This window comes from Kryptolebias marmoratus, linkage group LG3, assembly GCF_001649575.2.
Source record: "Kryptolebias marmoratus isolate JLee-2015 linkage group LG3, ASM164957v2, whole genome shotgun sequence".
Taxonomy (NCBI): domain Eukaryota; kingdom Metazoa; phylum Chordata; class Actinopteri; order Cyprinodontiformes; family Rivulidae; genus Kryptolebias; species Kryptolebias marmoratus.
Window position 1 is genome coordinate 28,207,420 of NC_051432.1, and position 10,531 is coordinate 28,217,950.

At 49.3% G+C, this 10,531-nt stretch overlaps 2 protein-coding genes across 2 annotated transcripts in view; one reads left to right on the forward strand and one right to left on the reverse strand.

Moving 5' to 3' along the window:
- The window catches only part of LOC108250065 (polycomb complex protein BMI-1), a 7,127-nt gene extending 2,607 nt beyond the window's left edge, over positions 1 to 4,520 (forward strand). Inside the window, exons 3-9 of the mRNA XM_017439771.3 lie at positions 876 to 972; positions 1,041 to 1,096; positions 1,175 to 1,304; positions 1,386 to 1,425; positions 1,514 to 1,612; positions 2,037 to 2,117; positions 3,604 to 4,520. Of these exons, the coding sequence (XP_017295260.1) occupies positions 876 to 972; positions 1,041 to 1,096; positions 1,175 to 1,304; positions 1,386 to 1,425; positions 1,514 to 1,612; positions 2,037 to 2,117; positions 3,604 to 3,975 (875 nt within the window). The 3' untranslated portion in view covers positions 3,976 to 4,520. The remainder of the gene's footprint in view (positions 1 to 875; positions 973 to 1,040; positions 1,097 to 1,174; positions 1,305 to 1,385; positions 1,426 to 1,513; positions 1,613 to 2,036; positions 2,118 to 3,603) is intronic.
- A 588-nt stretch (positions 4,521 to 5,108) lies between these two features.
- LOC108250066 (CDGSH iron-sulfur domain-containing protein 3, mitochondrial) lies at positions 5,109 to 7,870 on the reverse strand. The gene is made up of 3 exons (XM_017439772.3): positions 7,654 to 7,870; positions 6,779 to 6,895; positions 5,109 to 5,378 (listed from the first exon to the last, which is right to left on the reverse strand). Exons 1-3 carry the CDS (start codon positions 7,729 to 7,731, stop codon positions 5,190 to 5,192), a joined length of 384 nt encoding a protein of 127 aa, XP_017295261.1. The 5' UTR covers positions 7,732 to 7,870; the 3' UTR covers positions 5,109 to 5,189.
- Between the last annotated feature and the right edge of the window lie 2,661 nt (positions 7,871 to 10,531).

Below are 10,531 nucleotides of genomic sequence, written 5' to 3' on the forward strand. Positions count from 1 at the left end.
TCCCCAACCCGCTCCCCGACCCGTTCCCCGACCCGTTCCCCGACCCGTTCCCTGACTTGCTGCTGCTTCAAATGTTCCTGACCCGGTCCACTTTGCAGCTGGAGTTTCCTGTAAACCTTTTAAACCAGATCTCCTGAAGGTTCTAGAGGTTCTGAACGTTTCTTTGGCTGCTTTAGTCCTCGTTCCTGAACCTTCTTAGCTGAGAACCTCAGGCCCGTTTGGACCTTCGGTCTCTCGGTTCCTCTGAATCTGTCAGAACCACCAAAGGTTCAGTGATGGGACCTCAGCTCAGTCTGAGGGGCAGCCATGTTGTTACACAGACGCAGGCGGAACGAGCCGAAGGTTGTGGAGTTTACAAATCAGGAACCCTGTTGTTACAAAATCAGGAGCATCTCTTCTTCTTCTCCTGTCAGCCTGTAAACATCTGGACCTGAGGAGGACAGCTGCTGGTTGTAGAGGGAACGTTGTCCCATTCTGCTCTGCAGGATCGTGTTTCTGAAATATTCCAGACTTTATTCTGAAATTGCTCAATCATTTTCGGACCTGGTGTCTCTTAGCCCGTCCTCTGACTCACCTGTTGTTAATCAACCTCATTAGTTGTAGAATGCTCCTCCAGCTGTTTAATATTTGGACCACTTACTTTACAGCGTTTTGTTGCTTCACTGAGACGTTTTTGCTGCCATGAAGTTAAAACCATCTCATCTTCTTTTCTAACAGTTTATCAGATTAGTAAACCACATTTTCCACACTGTCCCACTCTTTTGTAGGAGTTGTTTTACATTATCGCCCGGCTTTCACAGCAGCAGCCAGGAGGGAAACAAATGAGGCAGAAAAGTTTTATTTTCTGTAACACTGTGTCCCGTCTCTCTGTGCAGTCTGTAAAACCTGCATCGTTGCCTTCCTTGAGACGAACAAGTTCTGTCCCAGATGTGATGTCCAGGTCCATAAGACGTGTCCCCAGCTCAGCATCAGGTAAGCAGAACCGCTTTGTGGGTCCGAACCCGTCTGAGTCCGCGGGTCTGAACCTTTTCCTCTTCCAGGTCGGACAAAACGCTTCAGGACATCGTTTATAAACTCGTCCCGGGACTTTTCAAAGGTGAGCGCCGGCCGACCCGAGCAGAACCGAGGGTTCTGCTCGGGTTCTAACGTCAGAGGTTCTGTTCTCTGATCGCAGACGAGATGAAACGGAGGCGAGATTTCTACGCAGAGAACCGGGTCCTGGAGCCGGGCGAGGTGGTGGAGACGTTCAACATCGCGGAGGACGAGATCATCAGCCTGTCCATCCAGTTCTACGAGCGGAACAAGTGAGGCCCGCCGAGCAGAACCGGGTTCTGCAGGAACACGGGTCGCCGTTCTAAACTTTTGTTTCCGGTGTTTTCCTGCAGGAACGACGAGCGGCCGCGGCCAGAGGTGGAAGCAGACAAGGTGGAGAACCTTCACGCTGAACGTCGTTTTTATTCCGCTTTTTCTGGTTTTTATTTTAAATTTTATTTTTTATTTTTCCTGATTTCAGTCGAACGGGAAACGCTTCCTGCAGTGTCCGGCGGCCATGTCTGTCCTGCACTTAGCCAAGTTCCTGCGGAGCAAGATGGACATTCCCAGCAACTACCGGGTAAACACGCACACGCACACACGGACCCACTGACCCACACTCACGCACTCACACACACACACACACACTGAGACACACACTCACACACACACACACACACTGACCCACACACACACTGACCCACACACCCACTCACACACACACACTGACCCACACACACACACTGAGACACACACTCACTGACCCACACACACACACACACACACCCGGTGCTGTCTGGGTTCTGCAGATTCAGACGTCGGCGTTTCAGGAAGTCGTTTCTCGGCTCCTGATTGGACGGGAGGCGGTGCGTTGTCAGGTGTGGTCCCAGAAACCTGAACCCACTCCGGACCCGGTTGCCGTGGTAACGAAGTCCTGCTCGTGTCAGCAACACAAGCCTCCACCTCCAGATGTTTGTGCTGAGGTGTGTGTTTGTGTGTTTCAGGTGGAGGTGTTGTACGGAGACGAGCCGTTAAAGGATTATTACACACTAATGGACATCGCCTACTTCTACGAGTGGAGACGGGTGAGCAGCAGATTAACACTGGGTGGTGCAGCGGGTGGAGCTCTCCCCGGGCCTGTTAGGTCCTGATGTTCCTCAGAAGGTGAAACAGAACCGTCAGGTGGAGCGGACCTGCTCACGGTCCGGCGGCAGCTCAGGTTCTGTGAACTGACCCGGCCCTCGGTCTTCCTGCTTTAAGAGACGTTATTTTCCAAACTGGGTCTGCGGTTCGGATCCGTCTCTTCCTGAGAGGTTCTGCTGGACTCCTCCGGTGGTTCTTGTACCTGAGCTGAGGTTCAGGTCTCCGCTCTCCTACAGAACCTCGGACCTCGGAGGTAAACAGCTGTCAGTCAGGCGCCGGGGGTTTGGAGGGAGGCCGTCTGCAGGTACAGATCTGCTGCGGGACGCTGAGGAGGAAGGATTCCTCGGCTGTTCGGTTGTTTGATTCCTCTTGTTGAGAGTTCCATCTCTGGTTGTTTTTGTGAATCAGAACATCGAACATCGGCAGATAAATGAAGTCCAGATGTTCTTCTTCTCGCCTCTCGAAACAATAAAAGTTGTTTTCCTCGAGTTTCTAAGATTTAAAACTTTAAGTTTGTTTGAGGTGAAGTTGGAGCGTCAGCCTCCCTGAAGTCATGGAGGTGTCGTTTGTCTCTCTGTGGACGGGTGACCTGTCCAGGTGTCCCCCGCCTCCCCCCCGTGGACCTCCTCCTCCTCCTCCTCCTCCTCCCACATGGGAAAGCGGGTGAAGAGCTTTAAGTCTCAGCGGTCGACGTTCGAGTTCATTTGTTGTCAGACTCAGGTTTGAAGCGCCACCTTGTGGACGGTTGCTGTTCTGGTTTCTTCTTCTTCTTTGGTTTTGGCTGACCTCTTCTTCAGGGGTCGCCACGGCGAGCTACCCCGCCTCCCTGAGCCAAGCTGGGCTCAAACCACCGGGCCACCGCGGCCTCCTTCTGTGGTTTGGTTAAAAATAAAAATGTTTTTCCACCGAGGAGCAGAAATCTGAAACATTAAAGGTTTAAATTTGAGGAAGGAGGAGGTGGTGAGGAGGGAGAGGAGGAGGGTGAGGAGGAGGAAGGTGAGGAGGAGTAGGAGGGGCAGGAGTGGGAGGAGGAGGTGGTGAGGAGGAGGAGGGTGAGGAGGTTCAGGAGGAGGTGAGGAGGTGAAGAGGAGGGTGAGGTGGAGGTGGAAGGTGAGGAGGTGAAGAGGAGAGGAGGAGGTGAGGAGGGTGAGGAGGTTCAAGAGGAGGTGAAGAGGAGAGGAGGAGGGTGAGGAGGAGGTTCAGGAGGTGGTGAGGTGAGGAGGAGGAGGAGGTGAGGAGGTTCAGGAGGAAGGTGAGGAGGAGGTGAGGAGAAGTTTAGGAGGAGGTTCAGGACCTCCTGGAGGACCTCGGTCCTGAAACGTCTGATCTGATTGGAGACTCCAGCCTGTAAATGAAGTTAAACACCTGTACTACCTTGTTCTCTTTGACTCCGCCCCCTCGCAGCTCTGACGGTGTTTCTCTGTGCAGACTGGACCAATCCCGCTGCAGTACCTGGTCAAACCCACCCGGAAGCGCAGGAGGCCGTCCCAGTCCGCCGCCCAGGGTCACTCGGACGGCGTCAACACGAGCCCGACGTCAGAGAGCGACTCCCAGAGCGACAAACTCCACAGCCCCGCCCCCGCCCAGCCGCCCCGCGCCTCCTCGCAGTCCAGCCCCGCGTCCCACAACGCCTCCCCCGCCGTCCAAAGCTCCAACGGCTCCTCCGCCGCGCCCAGCAACGCTCAGCGACACCCCCTGGCCTCCAAGCCGGGCGCCAACGCTCGCAAGGTGACTGTGAACGGCACGAGCTCCGGCGCCGGGAAGGACGGCGAGAAAAGCGGCTTACCTCCAACGACCTAACGCGGCGGCGGCGGGCGGCGGTTCAGGTTCCTCAGAGCGAGAAGCAGCTGCTCCATCCTGATTGGACGAGCAGGACGGACACCTGTGCGTCTGTGCGTGTTTGTGGTAGTTTAGCTCCGCCTGTACAGCGTGTATCAACCTGAGCATGAGCGCACATCTGTATAAACTTCTCTTTTATACCAGATATCGTAACCGTTTTGTATCGTAAACGCCGCGGGTCCGTTTCATTTCCACGAACACGCTGGAGCCCACGCTCGCCCGGCGAACGGGTCCGGCGTCCGCGGGCGGCGAGCCGTCGATGCACTTTGTTCACGCCCCGTCACGCAAACCGACGAGTATTTTTTCCAGCAACAGAAGCTTTTTTTTTTCCGAAGCACTACCGGCCGCCCTGCGGGCCCAGGACTGAAGAGTCAAAATGAAAATAAGGGATTTGAATATTTTCACTTGTTCCATAAGTTTCAACATTCCCTTCGTTGCTTTTTTTTTTAATCAGCCATACGTGCATGTTGTTTTAGGTCAATAAAATGTTTACTTACTGAACTTTATTTTTTAACGCTTTTTATTTTAGGAAAAAAACAACAACTTTGTAAAGTTTCTATTTAAAAGACATTCTGATGATGATGATGATGAGCTCCAGGTGGTATTAAGTCTTTAGTTCGGGTCGCAGGTCAGGACTGCAGGCGGGTCGCTCCAGAACCCGGAGCAGAAGGTGGTTTCGGTGAAAAACGATCAAACGTCCCACGGAATGATGAGGTCCTTGAAGGCAGCAGATGCTGCTGGAAAATCTCTGCGTTAATGCTGCCTTCAGAACCGGACCAGAACCCTGGTCCAAACCCTGAACCCTGGTCCGAACCAAGAACCAACCCAGAACCAGACCAGAACCCTGGTCCAAACCCAGAACCATCACAGAACCCTGTTCCGAACCCAGAACCGGACCAGAACCCTGGTCCAAACCCAGAACCAACCCAGAACCCTGGTCCAAACCCAGAACCAACCCAGAACCCTGGTCTAAACCCAGAACCAACCCAGAACCCAGAACCAGACCAGAACCCTGCTCCTTCATCCTTTTTGGACTGAAGTTACTTTCAGCTCATTTTATCTAAACTCGTGTTTCTCAGAGACTCGTCTCCGACTGCAGGACGTCTTTCAGGCTTTTATTGAATTTATACAAGAACATTTTCTATACAAGGAATTGAATGTGCGGCTCAATGACATCACTTCACCAGGCTCCTGACCGCCTTCACCGCGTCCCTGAGGAGGACCTTCAGGTGCGAGCCGTCACAGAACGGGGCGTTCCCCGTTTGTTTGCAGGCGCAGAGCAGAACCTTCTTGTCTGAGTCGGGGGTGAAGCGGACCGGCGAGATTCCCGGGGCTTTGGTCACGTGAGCGCCGTCGCAGAAAGGCTGTCGGAGGATTTCAGAATAAAATCAGGAGAATCAGACAGACTTTAATTAACAACAGCAGATTTAAACTGAGTCTGATTCAGGTTTAATAAATCTCAGACAGGGTCAAAAACCTTTACTTTGGAATATTTAGACCTTTCTTTAGTATTTATTGAAATAATTCAGATAATTTAACAGGTAGAAGTGAAGTTCTGGACCTCCAGGATTTAATCTGATTTATTCTGATCTGAAGCTGAAGAAAGTCTGACCTCTGACCTCTGCATGTTTTTTTAAAATCACATTGATGGAACTGAGATGTAATTAGGACACTTTGTGACCTCAGGTCATCGGGCTGCTCTGCAGCTGAACGACGTTCATGAGGGAGTCTCTGGGACGTCTCATGACGTGTCGCTGGAGTTTTAAAACGTTCAATAACTTTTATGTCGAATTTCTTCCTGAGAGCCTCAGAGTCGGCGAGGCGAGGACGTCAGCCTGCAGGTCTGAAGACGGAGACCTGATTCCAGTCCAGCAGGGGGAAGTATGCCTCTTTTCCACAGGCTCTAAAGGTCCCGGCTCCACTCTACTCGGCTCGCTTTGTGCGCGTTTCCATCGGCTTTTTTTCAAGGCCTGTCCCTGCTTCTTTGGTCCCTGCTTCGGAGCAGGGCCAGCCGGGTCGGCCCTGCTTCGTGGGCGGCGCAAGCTTAGCTCCTGTTCACTCATTGGTCGTGGGTGTGACCAGATGCAAGCATAAAGAGCGAAGGTAGGAATATAAACAACAGCGTTAGCTTACCCTGCAGCGTTTCTGCTGTCTGTTCCCCAGCTGAAGGCCTGTAAAGCCTGAAATCTCCGGCGGATAACAGCTGTCCTACTCCGCGCAACAATCACTGCATCCAGAGCATTTCTTCCACTGCGCCTCAGGAGAATCCCCATAAGTTTAAAAAACAGCAACAACACAGGGCCAACGTTGTCCATAGCGCTTCCGTTGTTTACGCAACTTGCGCTAAGTTTTGGTAGCGCACCCCCCCGCGCCGCAGCCCCGCCCCCCGCAACACGAGGAGGCGTTCCTCTGCTGCGGACCAAACTGGCCGGTGGAGACGTGATGCATTCTTTATCGAGCCGAGTAGAGCGGAGTAGAGCCGGACTTCTGAATTAGAGCCGGTGTAAAAGAGGCAGTAGAGACGCAGGGCGGCTGCGGAGGTGGGGACAATAATGTGCGCGGACAGGACTACAGGCCGTGATGTTAAAATAAAAACGACTGCAGGGTTTGAGTTCTGGGTGATAAATCTTATTTGAGCTCATTTTATTCAGATTAAATGGATTTTTGTCTCGAGCTGAAGTGAAGTTGAAAAAAAATGGCTGACGCTTCAGCTCCTGAGTTATGTTTGAAGCAGAACCTCGGGCGCTCGGGCGACTCGACCCACCTGCTTCTTGCTGTGACCACAGGCGCACCAGGCGTACTTCTTCCCCGCGGACAGCTTCACCCGGTACGGCAGCCGGGCGGCGGGGACGGGCTGCGAGGACTGGAGACACGTCTGGACCTGCAGGACGACATTCAGACAGAGGCTATCAGTGTCTGAGCACGGAGGAGGCGATGTGATGCTGTGGGGGAGTCATTTTGAGACATTTGGCTGCAGGAACATCAGGAACGCTGCGTTTTATTAAAACGAATCGTCTGTGGGTCGTTTTCAGAGAACGAGAGCAGATTAGCTCAAATAAACTCATTCTGCCTATTAAGGAATATCCGGTATTTATTTTAAAACTAGTTTAAAATCAGTCATCAGGGACTTAATAAGTTTATAATCACAAACATAGTCAAACCATTAAATCTTTTCTGACATTTTCTAATAAAGCCTCAGTTTTATAAACTCTGAGATGTAAAGTTTTTATAATATCTTTAATTTTACCTGAATGTGGTTTCAACCAGAATAATAGGAGACAGGTCGGGGTTTGATTAGATGCAACAACGGCCTGCCATACCTGGATGATCCATTAATTATTAACTCACATAAATCCATAAAAGTTGAGTTTTTAAATGAGCAGGACAGAGGGTTCTGGTTCTGAGCTGAAGGCGGGTCCACAGGTCAGTGATTAATGTCACGTGCTCCTCTACCTGCAGCCTCACCTGGAGAAGGGACTCCAGGTGAGAGGAGGAAGCACGTGCAGCCATGACTCAGTGCTTTCAGGGTAAAAACGCTCCGTTCTCCAGAGGATCAATAATAATAAAAATAAAAATAAAATCTCCTGCTGTCACTTTAAAAGAACAGAAAAGTTGTCAAACTGCTGGCGGCGGACTCACCAAGGTGCCGGAAGCAGGCAGAGGTCGTCGGAAGGTCTGCGCACATCCTCTGCGCAGTGCGCACATCGCTGCGCTCATCCTGACGCTTCCCGCGGGGCTGAAGCTGATGAAGATGAAGGTTTTTATTTTTCCTCGGGGATCGAAGCTCCAGAGCTCAGCATTATTCAGGGAGAACCGGGAGAAGCTACGACAGGACTGCGCATGCGCCGCGGATTTGGAGGGACCTCCCCTGTCGTTAGAACAGGACTGCGCATGCGCCGCGGATTTGGAGGGACCTCCCCTGTCGTTAGAACAGGACTGCGCATGCGCCTCATCTGTCTCCTCCTCGGCAGTAAACATAGATTTTTCTTTTAAATTAAACCAGCTTTTATTGGCTTTATTGAACCTCAAATAAAAACAAGCAGTTGTTCAATTATTTAATGAGTCATTTAATCATTTACACACACAAATAAACTCATTAGACCACATACTTTATTGATGAATTTTGGGGATTTCTTTTTTAATTGCATCTTTGTTAGATTTCAGTTCCTTTTTTGTTCGTTTTACATTGCTGTGTTCCTTTTAGTTTGTATTTCTACACCCATTCTTTATCTCTCTGAGGTTATTTTTGCCAATCTGTCCTTCTGAACCACTTTCATTTCCTCATTTTGTCTCCATGTTTTGGTTTTTCGTGTCTCAGAGGTCAGGTTTTGTGCTTCACATCATTTGTTCAGCTTCTGACATTAGTTTTATTTTAATTTTTGAAGTCAGTGTGTGTAATATTTTTATTGTCTGTGGTTGTTTTGTTGCTTCAAGCTCACCCATTTCTTTATAAATGTTATTTTGCGTCTCATTTTCAACCCAAATCATGTCTTTCTGTCCGTTTCCTGTCTGAGACCCGTCCTCATTACATTTCTGAGACAAACCTGGACAAACAGGAAGATCTGAGGTCACTCCTGAGGAGAACTAAATGGTTTTTTAATCTGTATTTAAATCATCTTCTCTGTATTTGTTAACGGCAGGAAACATGAAACCAGCAGCAGGAAGTTCAGCTGTAATTTAACCTTTAATTTAAAAAAACACCAGATGACTTTTAAAGATATAATTCAGATCTTTAGTCTAAAACTGTCAAAGTTTAAAAGATCTACTTTAATCTCAGTCCCCATCAGACTAGCCTTTAGCTCGTCAGAAATGTATCTGCAGCAGGTAAGATACTGCTCATAGAAGAAGTCAGCCGTGCACGCAATGAAACAACTCAGTAAAATACATTTATTGACAAAAAAGGTTGTCTTTTAATTTTACACACAAAAATATCAAAATACTTTACAGGGATTTTAATCTGAATAATGTCGAATTAGTTTTCAGCCACGACGTGCTCTCCTTCCTACAGTTCGCTCCTTTTCCTTTTTTCTTTTCAGGGAAACTTTGCATTTAAAGTGATGCATAGTTATTACTTGGTACTTAGCGATTACACTTGAGACGTCGCTGCATTTCATGCATTTCATATCCGAGCCGAAGCGCGGCTCCGGACCGGGCCTAAATGTTGCCACACGTTAAAGATACACAGATACGACATTCAGAACATGGATTATCTGGGTTACCCGAAACCTCAAAGCTTAAAACGATGAATGTGTTTTTACACAAACATATTAAAGTTTACAACTCCTATTCCAACATATTAAAAAAAACAGAAAGTACTAAAAAAAAACATTTTACATTTGGGCTCGAGGCGCCCCAGTGCAACATGACAGAAATGCTCCTTCACAGCCGGACTCCTTTATCTCCAGCTGCTGGTTTCGTTTGGACTTCATATAATATTTCCTTCTCTCTGCTACAGTATTTATCACCAACTAGTGAGCTGCTGCTACTGAAACAAACAAAATAAAAACATCACGTTAGATTCTGTTCAGGAGGGGGAACCGGAGTTCGGTCCTCCGTCCTCCGCTGCTCGACTCTTTTATTCACACATTTCAGCTGCTTCAGTCTGCTATCAAAAGTAGAAACGAGTTCATTTTTAAAAGTAAAAAAACAAACCGCCACATGTGCCCGGGATTAAAAAACAAACAACAAACGTATGAAAGAAAGCGGACAGAGCGAGCCGCCGGGCCGCCGGCCGCCTCTGTGAAATCTACCGTCATTAAGGCATCATCTACCCAGTATTGCTAAAAAAACATTTAACTGTGAAAAGAAGACGAAACCTTCAGGACAGAGTGCAAAATACACAAACAATAAACCAAAGAAGAAGTCACGAGGAGAAGAAAGGCCAACAGGAGAACGGCAGGTTCCACCGAGTCGCGTCTTATTAAACAGAAACTAAAAGTAAAAACTGGTTCCAGCTTCAGGATCAGAACCTACTGACGTTCTGCTGCTCCGGAGCTCCAGGTGTGAGTTAACACAACGCCAGGGCGGAAAGACATCAGCAATGACCTCAGAGAACCAATCTGAGAAGGGTCAAAGGTCATCTGGAGTCCATCGCTCTATAGAGGGAGAGATTATTCCCAAAAGGAAACATTTAAAAGAGCTGCTGATTTTCACCCTGAAGGTCAGACCGTGCAATGAGCTTCATCTCAGACTCTGCAGGTCAAAGGTCAAAGGTTAAAGGCTCTTCTCTCTAAAAACAACATGGCAGCTCGACTTGAAGGAACCAGAAGACTTCTGGCTCAGAACCAGACCAGAGGACAGATGTTTACCCAGAATGCACTGCAGCTGTCAGCATGGCGGTGGAGGGCTGATGGTTTGGGCTGATTCTGGAGTCAGATGTGAGGCCAACAGAACGGTCCAGAACCAGAACCAGAACCTCAGAGAGCTGAAGCAACGCTGGAAAGAAGAGTGGGCCACAACTCCTCCACAACCAGGAACCCACTGAGAGTTCTGCTGCTGGAGGAGGTTCTGCTGGGTC